Source organism: Erinaceus europaeus, chromosome 3 (genome assembly GCF_950295315.1).
Source record: "Erinaceus europaeus chromosome 3, mEriEur2.1, whole genome shotgun sequence".
In the NCBI taxonomy this organism is placed as follows: domain Eukaryota; kingdom Metazoa; phylum Chordata; class Mammalia; order Eulipotyphla; family Erinaceidae; genus Erinaceus; species Erinaceus europaeus.
In genome coordinates, this window is record NC_080164.1 from 81,645,673 (window position 1) to 81,665,114 (window position 19,442).

The 19,442-nt window shown below is 40.1% G+C and overlaps 1 protein-coding gene across 1 annotated transcript in view; it reads right to left on the reverse strand.

Annotated features, from left to right (window-relative positions):
- The window catches only part of GCC2 (GRIP and coiled-coil domain containing 2), a 60,841-nt gene extending 42,201 nt beyond the window's left edge, over positions 1-18,640 (reverse strand). Inside the window, exons 1-6 of the mRNA XM_007537336.3 lie at positions 18,592-18,640; positions 18,276-18,332; positions 17,434-17,518; positions 16,269-16,336; positions 5,006-5,110; positions 1,584-4,016 (exon numbers count right to left, since the gene is read on the reverse strand). Of these exons, the coding sequence (XP_007537398.3) occupies positions 1,584-4,016; positions 5,006-5,110; positions 16,269-16,336; positions 17,434-17,518; positions 18,276-18,332; positions 18,592-18,597 (2,754 nt within the window). The 5' untranslated portion in view covers positions 18,598-18,640. The remainder of the gene's footprint in view (positions 1-1,583; positions 4,017-5,005; positions 5,111-16,268; positions 16,337-17,433; positions 17,519-18,275; positions 18,333-18,591) is intronic.
- Positions 18,641-19,442: the final 802 nt, after the last annotated feature.

Here is a 19,442-nt window from a genome sequence, read left to right on the forward strand (position 1 = left end):
AATCCTATCACTGAACCACAAATGCCCTGGAGGGAGGGTGGAACTTGTTAACAGTGGTTATGTAAATAGAATGAAGTGGTTATGTAAATAAAATAGTGTTAAACAGGGGGGATTTAAACCAAATGAAACAGAAGGGGTCTCATGCATACCAACAATCTCCAGGGTAAAGAGGCCACTAGGTAAGCATGAGGAAATTGCTTTTTTTGTGTGCGATTCTCACTGGTGCTTTCCTCATACTTACCAAGTGAGCAGGCAGTACTGACTTCACTGTGCATATAGCACTGGCTACAAAAATAGTCATATCCCAGGCCAACACAAACAACCTGACAACTATCACAGATGCATTACAGAGAGGAAAACATCAGAGTGCTTTTACTGGGTCATACTTTCATAATTATTGGGGGAAAAAAAAAAAACCTAAAATTCTGGCTGAAGTGAAATACCACCATAGCCTACTTTGTTGTTTGTTTTAAGAAAGGGAATTATGCACATTACAGAAGAATGAAATTCAAATCTTGACAGTTAGTGGCAGTTGTTGCTGGTGACTAGCTAACATCATTTTGACCAACATGTTCAATCCCCCAATCACTTTGTCCGATGTGAGATAAAGATGATTCAAATTTTACATCTAAACATGATCTAAAATCAATGTGGAAAATAGGACACACAACACAGAAATGTTTATTGCACTTTTCAGTAATGATGCAATTGAGCTTAAGTGCTAAAATTTCTAACTCCAAAGTGTAAAAGTGTTAATTCATACATTTTCTGGAGTCTGTGATTGAAATAAGGGTATTTTGAAATCAGTAAAACTGAGATTATCAGCACCTGGGGCTAGGTAGTGGTCCACCCAGTTGAGTGCAAGCTACAAAAGATAAGAGAATCCATATCTAAGCCTCTTACCCTTTCCCCTGCAAGGGGGAAGCCTTACAGTAGTGGAGTATTGCTTCAGGTGTCTCTCTTTGTCTATCCCCACCCCTCTTTTTTTAAATTTTTTTTTTTTAAATATTTTATTTTATTTATTTATTCCCTTTTGTTGCCCTTGTTGTTTTATTGTTATAGTTATTATTGTTGTTGTCGTCGTTGTTGGATAGGACAGAGAGAAACGGAGAGAGGAGGGGAAGACAGAGAGGAGGAGAGAAAGACAGACACCTGCAGACCTGCTTCACCGCCTGTGAAGCGACTCCCCTGCAGGTGGGGAGCCGGGGTTCGAACCGGGATCCTTATGCCGGTCCTTGTGCTTTGCGCCACCTGCGCTTAACCCACTGCGCTACAGCCCGACTCCCCTTTTTTTTAATTTTTATTTATTTTTATTACCAGAGAACTACTCAGCTCCACCTTATGGTGGTGTGGGAGAGTGAACCTGGGACTTTGGAGCCTCAAGCATGAAAGTCTCTTTGCATAACCATTATGCTATCTACCCCCCCCCCCCGCCCCCCATTTCTATCAGAAAAAAAAAAGAGGGGGTAGATAAAATGTCATTAGGAACAATGAAGTCATCATGCAGGCACTGAGCCCTAGTGATAACCCTGGTGGCAAGCAATGAAAATAAATACAAAACAAAAAGAACAAGTTACCAGTACCTTTAGTAGAAGTAATTCTGCTCTCACATCCTGCAGTTCAGATTCTTTTTGAGCTAGCAATGGTCTTAGGTTTTCCAACTCTGTCATAAAAGATTTTTCACTTTCATTGTTTATTTCATGTTTGTTATTTAAATTCTGAGATATTTCCTCAATTTGGATTAAAAGATTCTGATTTTCAAGCCTTGCTTTTTCATTAGCATTCTTCATCTCTAGAAGATCAGCTTGCAGGGCCTCTTTTTCTGACAGAATTTCTTCTAACTCTTTCCTTAAGAGTTTTTTCGCTTGCTCATGGTCTCTTAGTGAAGACCTAAGCTCTTCACAGTGCTCTATACTCTCTTCTTGAAGGCACTTAATCTCTTTTTCTAACTCTACTACCCTCTTGTCATACTGAAAAATTAAATTGTGTTTTTCCTCACTTATTTTAGCTAGGGAGTCACCTACAGCTTGTAGGACATTCATAACCTCTTGTTCCTCATTTTCTTCTGAAAAGTCTGACTCCATCTGTTTAAGAAACTCAGACAGCTGAGTTTTGACAAGTGTCTTCTGAACTTGCTCATTTTCAAGCAGTTGATTTAAATGATCTCGTTCTTCAACTGTTGACAAAAGTTTCTTTTCTAATTTAGAGATTTGTTCCTTAAGCAGAGCATCTCCTTCTCTTTGAGACAGCAGAGCTTCCAAATCCGTGTTCACTTTCTGTTTCTCTGAACTTAGTCTATTATTTTCCTCGTGGAGAGTCTTCACTTGAGATGAGAGTGCTTCAAGGTCTTCAGAGAGAGTTTTTAGTTGAGCCCGAACATTTTCTAGTTCCTGGCTATTCTGATCCTTCTCTTTTAAACTTTCTTCTAGTCTTCCCATTAGTTCACTGACCTTTTGTTCTAGCTCAGTACTGTATTGGGTAGCTTGTTCCACTTTCCCCCAAAGTTCTATAGCCAATTTTTCTTCCCTGTCACATTTTTTTTGGAGATCATCTATCTCTTCTTGAGAACTCTTTATTTTACTGAGGAAGTCACCTTTTTCTTCAGTAAGAGAACTTACCTGTGCTTCAAATTCATGTAACTTGGTATCCTTCAGACTGAGACTAGTTACATACAATGCATTCTGTTCCTGAAGGTTCTGTATAGTATTTTCAAGTTCTGGTACAAATTCTTGTTTTGATAGTAACTTTTCATTTTCCCTCTGCAGACGATTCACAGTTTCAAGAAGAGCATCTTTTTCATTAAAAGCAGTTCTTAGTTTCTGCTGAAGTTCATTAACATCAGAGGCTTGCTGCTGCTTCATTGATTCAAATTCTTGACTTATTTTGCCAGCGGATTCCCCCAGTTCTGTTTGCAAAATTTCCATAATCTCTCGTAAATTTTCATAGTTTAAAATTGCTTCTTGTTTTTCTTGCTGTAGGTTCTCACACTGTTCCTTAAGACCTTGCATTTCAAACATTAATGTTAATTTCTCTTTCTCCGCACCTGACAAAAATGTCTCATTTAGTTCTGATATTTCTTTTTGATGGTATTCCTTAAGGGTCTGTACTTCTAGTTTATGCTGTTCTACAGTATAGCAAAACTGTTTATTTGAATCTTCTAGTTCAGACTTTAATTTTTCGATTATATAACTCTGCTCTTCTTTAGATAACAATAACTCATTAATCTTAAACTCTACGTCTTCTCGTTCGTGAAAAATTTCATCTTTTACATGCTGTGCATCAATTTCAAGTTTTAATTTAAGATTGGTCATGTAAGTCAGTTCATCTTTTAAGATACTATGTTGAGATTCCAGTTCTTTTATAGTATCTTCTAAGCGTTTGACTTTATCTGCCACTGGTTCTATTATAGTATTTTCTTCTAAGACCAAAGAACACAGTTGATTTTCTTGTGAAGCTTTCTCCTGAATATTATTTTTGCTTTCCTCACATTGCTTGGTTAAGTTCTTGTTTAACTGCTTTAAGTTATTTATTTCTGATTCATGTTCTTTAGCAGCTAATTCAATTTGGGAAATCAGTTCTTTCACTTCTTCTTGGTGTGCAGCTTTTAACTGTAAGATTTTCTCTTGTAAACTACTAATGTCTTTTTGATAATGCTGAGAATTAGCCTCAACTACTTGTTGGAGATGAGTAAGTTCTTGCTCCTTTTCATTGGTGGCGGCTTCTAACTGTTTTTGCAGACATAAAATCTGCTCTTCAAAGGCCGGTCTAATCTTCTGAATCTCTGCTTGCAATTGTTTAACATTTTCTTCACAGTCACTCTGAAATTTAAGTTGTTCTGAAAGCTGGAATTGCTTTTTTGCTGCTTCTTCTAGTACTTTTTCAAAGTTAGTGTTAGCTTCATTGTGTTTGGCTTTTACGGCTATTAGTTCATTTTTCAAGTTTTCCACTTCTTTCACATAGTTTCCTTGTGATTGCTCAGACTCCTTGTGTAGATCTTCTATCTTGGCTGCACAATCCTGTCACACAGTTAAGGACAGTACACATTAGCGCCACAGACCAGGCAGAGAGGAAAGCAGTAGAGATACACATCACAAACATGACACTCAAAGTCTAAGAACTGTGCTAATGTCCTGTTACCTCAAGTATGACAATGTACTAATAGTTACTGGAAGTCATACCGAAAAGCCATGGAGTCTCTGAATTTAATTTTTGTAAGGTGATGAATTATACAACCTGTATTTAAGTCACATTTTTTTAAATTTGTCTTTGTTTTGATCATTGCCAGTGCTTCACTGCTCCAGGCCCATCTTTCCAGATAAATGAAATTACACCACAGCACCAAAGCTTCCCCTAACACGGTAGAGGCCTGGCTCAAATCTGGAAGTCACAAAGCTTTAACAACGATCTCCTGAGTAGATTTACTTTTTCATAAAACATAAACACCCTTTCATAAAACAAGTACTTTTGTTCATTTATAAGAATCACAATGCAGTTATGAGAAATATTAAAAAATGTTAACCATGTGTAGTTAGATAATTTCAATTATTTTCCTTTTAAAATATTATTTTGTGGGGCCGAGTGGTGGCGCACCTGGTTGATCGCACATGAGCAAGGACACAGGTTCAAGTCCCTGGTTCCCACCTACAGGGGGAATGCTTCATGAGTGGTGAAGCAGTGCTACAGGTGTCTGTCTCTCTCTCTATCTCCCCTTTCCCTCTAGATTTTCTGGCTGTCTCTAGCCAATCAATAAAGATAATAAAAAAAATTAGTTTGTTTACAAAATTTTAAAGTGGGATATTTTTTAAATTACAAAATTTAGGGCAGTGGTAGATGGCACAATGGTTATGCAAACAGACTCTTGTTTGCATAACAGATACCTGAGGCTCCAAAGTCCTAGGTTCAATCCTCTGTACCACCATTAGCCAGAGCTGTGCTCTGGTTAAAAAAAAAAAAAAAAAAAGACTAGCCTAGAAAAGTCCATAAAAAATTCAAAGTGCTGCCATACCTCAATCTCTTGCTTCATTTTAGCATTTTCCGTCTTCAGAGAAAGACACTGCTGCTCAGCCTCTGCTTTTCCCAGAAGAACAGTATCCAGTCGCTCAGTCAGTGCCTGTTTTGGAGTTTGAACAGTGTGATTTGTTTGTCTAAGAGTAAAAAAGATGGGTTGACCAAATACATAATGATCAGTTCCCACCTTCCTCAAATTATGCTGACGAAAGAACAAACAACTTACAATGGAAAATGCACAAGAACAGGGAGAAAAGCGCAGAAGATTAGAGGACATGAGAAAATCAACATGGCTTGAAAGCTGAAAGGGAAGGCAGAGAAGCTAACAAATATTCTCTAGAAACAGAATGCCTGAGAATTGGAAGCACCGGGTAGTGCAATGTGTGAAGTTCAAAACTGGGAACCCGATGACAACTGGACTACAGAGTGGCTAAAATAGAGAAGAGGGGCTGGGTGGTGGCACATCCAGTTCAAAATGCTATCCTCACCTGCTGGGTTAGGGGAATGTTTCAAAAAAGGTGAAGCAGTGCTGAAGCAGTGCTGAAGGCATCTGTCTCTCTCTCTTTCATTTTTTGCCTCCAGGGTTATTGCTGGAGCTCGGTGCCTGCTCTACGAATCCACTGCTCCTGGAGGACAATTTTTCCCATTTTTGTTGTCCTTGTTGTGCCCTTATTGTTGTTGTTATTGCTGTTGTTGGATAGGACAGAGAGAAAAACAAAGAGGAGGAGAAGACAGAGAGGAGGAGAGAATGACATCTGCAGACCTGTTTCACCACTTGTGAAGCAACCCCCCCTGAAGGTAGGAAACTGGGGCTCGAACTGAGATCCTTGCATTTCATGCCATGTGAGCTTATCCCTATGCGCTATCGCCTGGCCCCCTTTCTCTCTCCACTTTGCCTCTCAATTTGTTTCTGAGAAAAAGAAAAAAAAAAAAAGACAAGAAATCATCCATGCCCCTCTTCCCTTAGAGATAGAGCTACTACTTGGGGTCAGGCGGTGGCACACTGGGTTACGTGCACATAGCACAAATCACAAGGACCGGCATAAGGATCCCGGTTGAGCCCTCAGCTCCCCACTTGTAGGGAATTTCAGGCTCAGGCAAAAAAAAAAAACAAAACATACAAACAAACAAACAAAAAACACTAGTATAGCTACAAGCCCTTTGAAATATAACTAAAATATGCCTACTAGCTATCTACAAAATGGAGGACCCTCACCAACACTTCATCTGCACTATTCCAGCCTTCCATGATTATTCAACAATTTGTTTGGCTTTGTATATTAACTCTCTTTTCAGCCACCAGGTTCCAGATGCTAGCAGGATGTGACCAGACTTCCCTGGATAGACAACCCCACCAATGTGTCCTGGAGCTCTGGTTCCCCAAAGCCCTTCCCCACTAGGGAAAGAGAGAGACAGGCTGGGAGTATGGATCGACCTGTCAATGCCCATGTTCAGCGGGGAAGCAATTACAGAAGCCAGACCTTCAACCTTCTGCATCCCACAAGGATCTTGGGTCCATACTCCCAGAGGGTTAAAGAATAGGAAAGCTATCAGTGGAGGGGTTGTTATACGGAGGTTGGGTGGTGGGAATTGTGCGAAGCTGTACCCCTCTAATCCTATGGCTTTGTCAATGTTTCCTTTTTATAAATAAAAAATTAAAAAAAAACCATCAAATAGTAAATGCCGTAAAACTTGAAGTTAACTAAGACCCCACTAAAATCCTAGGTGTATTTCCTCCCATACACCTAATGACACTCAATGCTTTAACAACTGGGAGAGTCTAAGCTTGTCAGATAAAAAAGGGACTACAAAAGCTGGATAATGGCAAGAGACTGTCTCATTTAATGATGGCCTTTTAGGTATCAGGCCACCCCATCGCCCAGGGTACTAGACAGGATTCCCTTATAGATAATATGGGCCTAGACCGCTAATAATTCTCTCTCACTACCATCACTGCTTACACCCACTGGGAAAATCATCACATCATCATAAGCCTTTTTGTGGGTGTATTCAGGACCATACCTTCACTATGAACTAGCAATGGTAAGGATTAACCCACTCTCTTCAGGGAGGTTAGGTCATCCTACTCTGCCACTCAAGGAAACTGCTTCTGAAATGAGCGTAGTCTAGAGTGTTTCCAAGTTTAACTATGGACTGTGAGCTCAGACTGACAGGCATTTGGAGATTATACAGACTCCTGTGCTAAATAGTAATATATATGGGCCTGGGGTTAGATCATTGCGGTAAACAGTTAATGGCATTTATATATTTTCTTCAAGTTAGCAAGCAACTCTCTGCCCTAACTCTGCTACCTAGTTTTATTCGCAACTCTGACACCATCCTCTCAGACAATAGTCTGAGTCCAGTCCCATGTTAGCCACCAAGCTCAAGCAAAGGTTACTAAGACATAGGCTCCAAGGAACATACCTAAAATAGGCTTCCTGGTTTTTTTCTACCCTAAAGTCCCTACTTTCATCTGCTCTATTCCTACTTTATGCTTCCTGTTTAGTAAACATTTTTTCCTGCGTTCCCTCTTACTGCCTTTCAGCCATTATGTTCTAGATGATACTATGATTCCAACCTGACTCCAGGAAACAGTCTGGGATTCGTTTCACCATTCCATTCCTGTACTAGGGCTGTCTAAGGAACACAGATGGGCCTTATATAATACAATGTCACTTCTTAAACTCCTCTCCTCCCCCTACAATTCACATACAAAGCAGAACTAAGTGTTTCCTGCTAACCAACAACTGAGAGCAAAATAGATGATTAAAACTAGAAAGTATCAGTTCTGAAAAACCAGCACAAACCAAACACTTAATGATGCAGATACAGAGTAGTTATTAAGAGAAAGACTTTTGGAAATGCATTGCTGGAAAATTTAAAGAGATATAAACCTCTCTATTTAATAAGGAGAACAGGAGTAAGAAAGAAATCCATCATCTCAAAGATTCATTGATAAGAAAATGGAAGACATGAAAACAGGGTGTGAAGGAGACTTTGAATGCATTCTAGATTCAAACAGCAAGTCAAGAAAGTACTTTACCCATAGAAGAGAGAATTAGAAATAGAAAACACCTTTGGAAAGTTGAAAACTCCATTAAAAATGAAAATATAACAGTTATAGGGGTCTCAGAAGTAAAGAAGAGAAAGATGGGAGCATAAATCATGTTAAAAAGATAATAGAGGATTGGGTGGGAAAAAAAAAAAAAAAGATAATAGAATAATTTCCAAAACTGGGATATGGTTGAGGATGTTAATATTCAGAAAGCAGAGGGAACTCTCAGATTCATAATCCCAAAGAGATCAATACCAAGACAGATCATTGTGAAACTATCAAAAGTTAAGGACAGGGCTGGGGAGACAGCATAATGGTTATACAAAATGCTTTAATACCTGAGGCTCCAAGGTCCCAGATTCAATCCTCAGAACTACGATAAGCCTGGGCTGAGCAGTGTTTCTCTCTCTCTCATTAATAATAAATGAATACTAAATAAAAAGAAGTCAGATAAACAAATTTTGCAGGCTTCAGGAAATAAGAAAAAGTGACTTGTAAAGGTAGCATAGGCAGACTTGTGTCAGTCTTTTCAGTGGCAACTACTGAGATCGGAAGAGAGTGGGATGACATATTCAAGGTATTAAAAGACAAGAACTGCCAGCAACACCATTATTCAAATATGAACAAGCAGCCAACACAACACCAGCTATATAACTAAAGGAATATACCTTTACCAGACCTACCTTGCAAGAATTATTGAAAACTAAATGGGGAAAGAGGAGTCTCTTCAACAAATGGTGTTGGAAAAAATGGGCTGAAACATGCAGAAGAATGAAACTGAACCACTGTATTTCACCAAACACAAAAGTAAATTCCAAGTGGATCAAGGAGTTGGTTGTTAGATCAGAAACTATCAGATACTTAGAGGAAAATATTGGCAGAACTCTTTTCCGCATAACTTTTAAAAGACATCTTCAATGAAATGAATCCAATTACAAAGTAGACTAAGGCAAGAATAAACCAATGTGGCTACATCCAATTAAAAAGCTTCAGCAAAAGAAACCACAAAATCCAAACAAAGAGACCTGTTATAGAATGGGAGAAGATCTTCTTTACATGCCATACATCAGACAAGAGTTTAATAACCAAAAAATATAAAAAAAGCTTGCCAAACTCAACCACAAGAAAACAAATAGCCCCATCCAAAAATGGGGAGAGGATATGGACAGGATATTCACCACAGAAGAGATCCAAAAGGCCGAGAATCACATGAAAAAATGCTCCAAGTCTTTGATTGTCAGAGAAATGAAAATAAAGGCAACAATAAGATACCACTTCACTCCTGAGAGAATGTCAGCAGCATCAACAAATGCTGGAGAGGTTGTGGGGTCAAAGGAACCCTCCTCCTGCACTGCTGGTAGAAATGTCAGTTGGTCCACCCTCTGTGGAGAACAATCTGGAGAACTCTCAGAAGGCTAGAAATGGACCTACCCTATGATCCTACAATTCCTCTCCTGGGGATAGATCCTAAGGAACCCACCACACCCATCCAAAACATCTGTGTACACATATGTTCTTAGCAGCACAATTTGTAATAGCCAAAACCTGGAAGCAACCCAGGTGTCCAACAACAGATGAGTGGCTGAGCAAATTGTGGTATCTATACACAATGGAATACTACTCAGCTATAAAAAATGGTGACATCACCATTTTCAACCAATCTTGGATAGAGCCCGAAGAAATCATGTTAAGTTGAAAAACAAGATCAGAAGAGAAAACACTAATCAGAACCTGGACTGGAGTTGGTGTATTGCACCAAAGTAAATACAGGTCCTGGAAAAAGATGACAGGGGACCTAGTGGGGGTTGTATTGTTATGTGGAAAACTGAGAAATGTTAACACATGCATAAACTACTGTATTTACTGTCGAATATAAAACATTAATTCCCCAATAAAGGAAAAAAATTTTTTTTAATTACTGAAAATGCAACAGAAAAAGAAACATTCATTCCCACCAGCAGTGCAGGAGGGTTCCTTTGACCCCAAATCCTCTCCAGTATTTGCTGCTGCTACCTTTTCTGAGTCTGGAGAACTCTCAGAAGGCTAGAAATGGACCTACCCTATGATCCTGCAATTCCTCTCCTGGGGATAGATCCTAAGGAACCCAACACACCCATCCAAAAAGATCTGTGTACACATATCTTCTTAGCAGCACAATTTTAATAGCCAAAACCTGGACGCAACCCAGGTGTCCAACAACAGATGAGTGGCTGAGCAAGTTTTGGTATATATACACAATGGAATACTACTCAGCTATTAAAAACGGTGACTTCACCATTTTCAGCCGATCTTGGATGGACCTTGAAAAATTCATGTTGATGAGTGGCTGAGCAAATTATGTTATCTTTACACAATGGAATACTACTCAGCTATTAAAAATGGTGATTTCACCATTTTCAGCCGATCTTGGAAATCATGTTAAGTGAAACAAGTCAGAAACGGAAGTATGAATATGAGATGATCTCACTCTCAGGCAGAAGTTTAAAAAGAAGATCAGAAGAGAAAACACAAGTAGAATCTTGAACTGGAATTGGCATATTGCACCAAAGTAAGACTCTGGGGTGGGTGGGGGGGACAGGACAGTACAGGTTCAAAAAGGATGACAGAGAACCTAGTGGGGGGTTGTATTGTTATATGGAAAACTGAGAAATGCTATGCATTTACAAACTAGTGTATTTACTGTAGAATGTAAAACATTAATTCCCCAATAAAGAAATTAAAAAAAAAAAATTCAACCTTCAACAAGGTGATAGACACTAAAACAGACCCAGAAAAAGTAAGCCATAGAAATGAGACAAAACTAACTAAATGAGAAAAAAGAAATAAAGCAGTATGAGATATCTTTAAAGCATGAAAGGGGAGGAAAAAATGAATAGATGGTGTCCAAGCAAAGAATAGTGGAAGAGAAACAGTTTAAGACTCTCATATGTTTATATAGGATACATTTATATTTATGATATATATGCTACTTATATATATATATATATGCTATATATGGATACATAGAAGACTATGATATAATTTTCTCTAGGGACTTATTTCCTATATTTTATTTTTCTTTGAGTATGTTTCTAAAATTCTTTTGACTTTTATTATTATTATTTTTACAGTTTTTTTTTTTTTTTTTTTTTTTACCACCAGAGCACTGTTCAGCTCTGGCTTATGGTGGTGTGGGGGCACTGAACCTGGAACTTTGGAGTCTAAGGCATGAAACCTTTTTTGTATTTCTTTACAGACTTCTATAGTACCAATCTTTCTGTCCCTTCTTTTTTGATTAACAGGCACATCTAGATACTTCCTTACTTCTCCCTTTAGCATGCAAATTACATTTGTCATGTATCTTCTTATGTGAGTTAAAATTCATTTGCAGTACAGTGTATTATGTTTCAGTCACTCTGCAACGATCTTTTTATAGTTTATTTTCCTTACATATTGGAGATTGTTGTTATTTTTGCTATAATAGTTTATTGTTTGAGAGTGATGTATTCAACTTTTGTACTTTTCACCTTTAAATGAGATGGTTTTATTGAGACAAACTATTCTAAGAATGACCTGAGGGGGTGGGTGGAAGATGGCTTATCCAGTAGAGCATTTGCTTTGTCATGTGTGAAGACCTGGATTTGAGCCCTAGCACTAACGGTATATCATGAAAGGCACCAGGGGAGTTCTATGAATGATGGAGGCAGTGCTGTGGTATCCCTTCCCTCTCACTTAATTAAAAGAGAAGAAGAATAGGGAAAAGAAAAGCTGTGTCGATGAGATGGGTCAGTGGTACCCTATATGCAAGAGGTCTTGAGTTCATCTCTGAACTCTGTTCTCTCTTTTCTTTTCACAGGAGCACTTTACAGCTCTGGCTTATGGTGGTGCCTAGAATTAAACCTGAAATCCTAGAGGCTCAGGTATGAAAATCTTTTGCATAACAATTGTACTTCTGATACCTGGCTCTGCATTTTTTTTTTTTAAATATGAGAAAGAAGAGAAGTAAAGTCAAGCAGTTTTATCTTTCAGTTTGTTGTGTTCGGGAACTCTTATTGTTATAGTTTATATCTGTTACCAAATGACCTGCACTTTTGTGAATGACAACTACTAGATGGTTTCCTTCACATGTGGTATGTAACACAGAATCCAAGGGGGTCACTATAGGAAAAGTATAGACATTCACAATTCCTGGAAAACCACAGCAGACAAGAAACATAGAGAACAACTAGGCCAGAATGCAGGCAGTGGTGCACCCGGTTAAGTGCACATAGTACAAAGCACAAGGACCCATTCAAGGATCTGGGTTCTAGCCCCTGGTTCCCACCTGCAGGGGGAAAGCTTCACAACTGGTGAAGCAGGTTGGCAAGTATCTCTCTCTCTCTCTCCCCTCTCCCCCCTCAATTTCTCTCTGTCGTATCCAATAAAGTGGAAAAAATGGTCACCAAGAGCAGTGGATTCACTGGCACTGAGACCCAGCAATAACCCTGGAGGCAAAAAAAAAAAAAAAAAGGAGTCGGGCGGTAGCACACGTGGCACAAAGCCAAGGACCGGCATAAGGATCCTGGTTTGAGCCCCCGGTTCCCCACCTACAGGGGAGTCGCTTCACAAGTGGTGAAGCAGGTCTGCAGGTGTCTATCTTTCTCTCGCCCTCTCTGTCTTCCCCTGCTCTCTCCATTTATCTGTCCTATCCAACAAGGGCAACAAAAGGGAATAAATATAAAACAACAAGGGCAACAAGAGGGAATGAATAAATAAATATTGAAAAAAAAAAAAAGAGGAAGTCCGTTGGTAGTACAGCAGGTTAAGCACAGGTGGTGCAAAGCGCAAGGACCAGCATAAGGATTCTGGTTCCAGCCCTGAGCTCCCTACCTGCAGGGGGTTCACTTTACAAGTGGTGAAGCAGGTATGAAGGTATCTTTCTCTCCCTCTCCTCTCTCAATTTCTCTGTCCCATCCAACAACAGGAAATAACAATAATAACAAGGGCAACAAAAATGGGAAAAAACAGCCCGCAGGAGCAGTGGATTCGATAACCCTGGAGGCAAAATAATAAGAAGAAGAAAGAAAGAAATACAGAGGTGGGGCCAGGTAGGATAGATACCTGATAGATAGCAGCATACATAAAGCACCTGATCCCCACCTACAGGGGGAAAGTATTTTTTTATCTTTATTTATTGGATAGAGACAGCAGAAATCAAGAGGGAAGGGAGGGATAGAGAGAGTGAGAGACAGAGAGACACCTACAGCACTGCTTCACCACTTGTGAAGCTTTCCCCCTGCAGGTGGGGACCAGGGACATGAACCTGGGTCCTTGCGCATTATACCGTGCGCTCAACCATGTGTGCCACCACCTGGCCCCTATGGGGAAAGTTTTATGAGCAGTGAACCAGTGCTGCAGGTATTTCCTGGCAGCAGCACACAATGTACCTAGCAAAAGCAAAGAACAAATAGGAAAAACATGGCTACCAGGAGCAGTGGATTTGTTGTGCAAGGTATTTTCCAGAAGTTACTTAGTATTGCAATAAACTTTTAGATTACTAGTACTATTTCTTTTTTAAAAATATTTTTTTACATTTATTTTTTTCTTTTATTGCCCTTGTTTTATTGTTGCGACTCCCCTGTAGGTGGGGAGCCGGGGATTGGAACTGGGATCCTTATGCCGGTCCTTGCACTCTGTGACACTTGCGCTTAATCCGCTGCGCTACTGCCTGACTCTCTACTAGTACTATTTCTAACCAAGTACATCTATTACCTTGGCTATAACAATTTCAGGTTCAAAATAATTTTTTGAGGCCATCTCCTTGTGTGAAGGTAAGATATCATCTTTAGGTGTTGACAGCAAGAGAATAAGGGTAAGGTGATTAGGAGGAAATAATGGGGCAAATATTCAGACATCTTGAAATGTTTTTTAAATTATTTTTATGAATAAAGTATTGTAAAGTTGCTACCTGACACAACATCAGAAAAATAATTTATGAGAAACATCACACACAGAAACTTTTTAATGTGACTATAAAACAGAACTCATGAATAGTAAGTACATGGTGATAACATGAACAAATGTTGAGCAATAGTGTGAAAGACACAGTTCTAAAAACTGTATATGTAGTAACTTATAATATTCACAAGAAACCCAAGAACAGCAGGTATTACTATCTTACTAACTCATTACTTTTATGCAGTGTCAGGATTCAGATAAGGACCTCACACATATGAGATATCACTAAGTATCTCTCGCATCTAATTCTGGCTAGTGTGTATCTGTGTATGTAACCAAAGTACTGCCCACCCCCACCCCCGCATGGAGTTCCACCCATTACTGTCACTGGTGCTCTTATGTGGAGTTGGGGATTGACCCTAGATTTCAGGCATAAAGGGCCTGTGAGCCAATCACCAAGTCACCCACTGGGTCCCCAAAGTAGGCATTATTTTTAATTCTAGTCTACAGATGAAGGAACTCAGTCACAGAGAAAGAAGTTGAGAAACTCAGCCATAGTCATTACAAAGCTATTAAGTGCTGCAGTTCTAAATCAGGCAGTCTGGCTCCAGAGTCAGTATTCTTAATTACTATGTAGTTGTGTTTTGACTATCGTTATTAAGAAAACACATACAGGTAGTCGGGCGGTAACACAATGGGTTAGGCATGAAGCACAAGGACAGGCCTAAGGATCCCGGTTCGAGCCCCTGGCTCCCCACCTGCAGGGAAGTCGCTTCACATAAGGTGAAGCAGGTCTGCAGGTGTCTTTCTCTTGCCCTCTCTGTCTTCTCCTCCTCTCTCCATTTCTCTTTCTGTCCTATCCAACAATGACATCAATAACAACAATAACTACAACAACAATAAAAAACAACAAGGGCAACAAAAGGGAAAAATAAATAAATATATTAAAAAAAAAAAAAACACATAACAGACCAAGTAAAAAAAATAATAAAATTCTGGAATGCTTAACACAGTATATTATGATTTCAAATGGCATCTGTGTACACTGTTCATGCTTCATGTATTATTTGAGCTGCATATAGGATGAAATGATAGTGAATGTTATGCACTGACACCATGTAGTACTTTCTGGGAGTCCCTCAACTGCCCACTTCTCACAAGTTGGGAGTTACCTATGGAGAAAGAATATGAAAGCAAAGAATAGACAGCAAGTCTCAAACTATAAGTATGGAAAAAAAACAAGGGAAAGTTGATGACAAAGCATTGAGAAACACAAGAATGTTTATAGAAGTTTTAGGCTAAGTGGGGTAAGGAAAAAACAGTTTATAGGAAGGACATATAAGAAAGAATAAGCAGCGGTCTGGAAGGTGGCACAATGGATAAAACATTGTATTTTCATCCATGAGGTCCCGAGTTCGATCCACGGCAGCACATGTAACCAGAGTGATGGCTGGTTCTTTCTCTCCTCCTATCTTTCTCATGAATGAATAAATTCTTAAAAAAAAAAAAAAAAGAAAAGAAAGAAAGAATAAGCAAACTGGGTTCTGAAGCAGGAAACAAGATAAAACAGTATTCTGAGATTTGGAATTTGCAGCACTAAAAAGATAAAGAAAAGTCATTTAGGGACTATCAAAATAAGCCAAGCATAACATGAGCAGCTCAACAGCTATGGTAACAGAGAGGAAAGAGGACAGACACAGCTTTATAATGAAAAGACAATAGGTCCGAGGTGACGGGCACAGTTAGTGGATAAGAAAACAGGAAGGCTGAAGAGTCTCTATAGTCCCAAGCCTGAAAATAGTGCTGATGCTGGCTGTACAGTGAAGGAAATCTGATCATGTTGAGCATGAAGAGATGAAAAGGATGAGGATTTTCCACCCAAGCAGCCAGAAACACAACTGTGAAATCTAGGTAGGTAGTCATGTCCAGGGATGTCAATCTAAAGATGATTTATTTACTCCAAGTCAAAATTAAAGTCCCGAGCATGGCTAGAATTTCTGAAGGGAAAAGGAAGAATAGGGCTGAGATTGAGATGGCAATTATAATTAGAGTGTGTGGGATAAAAAGGAAAGTGAGTAATACTGATGCCAGAACAGATGATTAAAAGTCATTTAACCTTCTGTTTTTACAATCAAGTAGAGAAGTGAAAAACTTAACCAAGGGCACAGAGGAAATAGTAAAACAGAGACAGGACTTTAGCAGGTTGGAAACTCTCATGGAAATTTTATTTATTAGATGTCTCTTCTAAGTAAATACAAACTAAGTTAATATTCATTACTTTCATTACCTTAATGATATCATCATCTTCTCCAACAGCAGACCTTGATTTGAATTCTTCAATTTCTTTCTCCATCTCTAAATAATTAATAAAAAGATTCCAGCTTAGAAATGAAAATAATTACTGACTAAAGTGATAAGTTCATTAATTTTGTCCTTTTTTTGGGTTGCTATGTTTCTTCTAGAATCTCACGCTTGCTCTTGGTGGGCTTTTTTTTCTTTTTCTTTTTTTCTCTCTAGAGGGCAAATGACAGAAACAGAGAAGGGACATCACAGCACTGTTGCACAACTCTTAAAGATTACTCTTTGCATAATGCTCACATGTGCTTGAGCCTGGGTCCTCGGACAGGATAACAAGTGAAGTGACCTGATCATTTTAACAGGTGAACTCTCCCACACATACTGAAAGAAGGCACTGATATCTTTTTGGAATGTACAAAATGGAAACCTGAGTAGGGGATCAATTAACTGCAGTAAATAAATATACTTTAAAATTCTAAGAAACCCTGCATTATTTTACTTGGGTTTCTTTTTACCTTTGTGGGGGTCACACCCTATCTTTTCAACATTTCAACTATCTCAGAAAATACAAGTCATAATAAGAAAAAAAAATTCCCAATAAATTTTTGAAATTCTACCATTATTTTAATAATTCAAAGGTAACTGCAGTTTAGAGATGATAAAAAATATTAGCAGCAAATGCTAGATGCTAAATAACTATAGATTCCACTATAAATAAGACAAATCAATGTATTACAAAAAAATTAACCGTGATTAGATGAGACTATGGTCAAAACGAATATATTCTTTTCTGGTTTTTTTTTTTAACCAAAGCACTGATCAGTTTGACCTTCTGGTGATACTATGGACTGAACCTGGGACATCGGTGGCTCACATATGAAAGTGTTTTGGATAACAGTTACTCTACCTTCCTGTCTCCAAGATAAGTATTTCCCACCCAATACATCTTGGGACCAGGCAGTTGCACACCTGGTTGGGCATACATGTTACAATGTACAAAGACCTGAGTTCAAGCCCTATATGACCCAGCAGCAGAGAGGAAGCTTCCAAGCAGGGCTGCAAGTGTCTGTGTCTTTTCCTATCTCCCTCTCCCCTCTCAATTTCTCTGTCTCTATTAAATAAATCAAGAATTAAGACCATATATATATCAATACCTGTACATCTTGATTTAGTTTTCTGCAACAGTATCATTTGCTTCTTTGCAAACTTGATAAGATCTTCCTTGGGCAATGTTTCCAGCTGAAAGACACAGTGAGGTTACCAAATTGTTTTAACTCATGTTTCTACTGTATCACAAAAAAAAAAAAAAAAAAAAAAAGAAACGTCTCCCTAAAAACAATACGCCTCTGGATAAATCTGTTAGTAACAAGAGTCCACATCTAAAAAACAATTAACAAATGAAACTTCATGTCAGCTCAATGAAACTGTTAGCCAACTAGTGATATTACGAAATGAAAAAAGATTGCACATATCTTAACATACAGTACAGTGGTGAAGCATCACGAGTGAAGCAGGGCTGCAGGTATCAGTCTCTCTCTTCCCTCTCAATTTCTGTCTCTAACCAATAAATAAATAAATATATATTTAAAAGTGAGTGCTCAGGCAAGGAAACTGAAACTTAGCACGCAAGCGAAACTAATCTGTTCCTACTGTAGCAGGTTCAGCACAGAACAGGCTGGAGAAAGTATCTCATTCAACTTCTGCTCACGGGGTGGGAGGAGCCTGTGGCACAGACTCGCTGGACTCCCACCTCAATCGGGGCTCTATCTCTGCAGATGGACATGATCACACGCCAGCCAGGCTCTAAAGATCTGAAAAGCTGCCCTCCGTCAGCAGTGCCGACCGCCGGGAGGAAGTGAACAAAGAGCCGACTCTCCTCAAAGCGGGGCACTCTCAAAGGCAAAAATCAGCAGGAGATGGCCGGGCGCCGAGTGACTCCAAGCCGAGGCCCCCGACGCAGGGAGCACACGCCTCCCGCCGCGGGCCCAGGCTTCACCTTGGATTTCCCGGTCCCGGGGGCGGCGGGGGAAGCCACCGCGTCGTCAGCTGCATCCTGCAAACCAAAGAAAACCCCATATGAGGACCGAACTACTACTCCAGCCCCATCTGGAGCCCGGGACCCGGGGGCATGGGGACCCGAGGACCCGGAGACCCGGGAAGCCCGGCCGCAGGACTGCGGCGCTGCCCACTCGGGGTCCAGACCCCACAGTGGCGAGGAGGTAGGCTAGGAACCCAGAGGGGCTGCGGAGCAGCGCAGGGTCCGTCCACACACACACACACACACACACACATACAGCACCGCGGGCAATCACCTCCATGACCGCGACCGCCGGCAGTGCAGCCCCGCTGCCCCACTACCCCAGCGCGGCGCTTCCCTCCTGTGGCCGCCTCTTACGTACTCTGCCGCAGGTCAAAGGTCGCGCGTCTTCCGGCCAGCCCCGCCCTCCGGTTGCCGTGGTTACGGCCCGGAGGTGCTCCCACTTCCGCCTCTGCATCCGGGAGGCCTGGCCCGGAAGCGCCTACCAGTCTGGTTCTAGCCGCCTCCTGGGAGCCTTATTCCTTGACTCTGCGGTTTATTGCCATACATTCCTACATGAGTGGCAGAGGGCACTGCCTGCGTCTTTTAAAATAATTTTATTAATATTTTCATCTTGACTTACAAAATTATGAGATAACAGGAGTGTAATTATGCACCATTCCCACCACCAGAACTCTGTATCCCTATTCTCTCCATTGGAAATTGCAGTAGTTCTCTAAGGTTACGGATACAGGTTGTCTATTCTTTCTATAACTGTCTATATATATTTGCATTTTTTTTTGCCTCCAGCGAATCTATTGCTGGAGGGCATTTTTCATTTTTATTGGATAGGACAGAGAGAAATTGAGAGAGGAGGGGAAGACAGGAAGAGAGAAAGAGAAACACGTGTAGCCCTGCTTCACCACTTATGAAGCAACCCTCCTGCAGGTGGATATCCAGGGGCTTGAAATGGGATCCTTGGCGCTTCGAACCATGTGCGCCTAACCTAGTGCACTGATGCCTTATGGTCCAGCCTTCTCTTCCTTTCTAAGTCACACCTACACCTATTACTACTTCTGAATGTCCTTCCTTTGTTCCCTTTTCACTTTCTAGGTTCTGATGGAGTTGGAATTCAGAGCCCTCTAG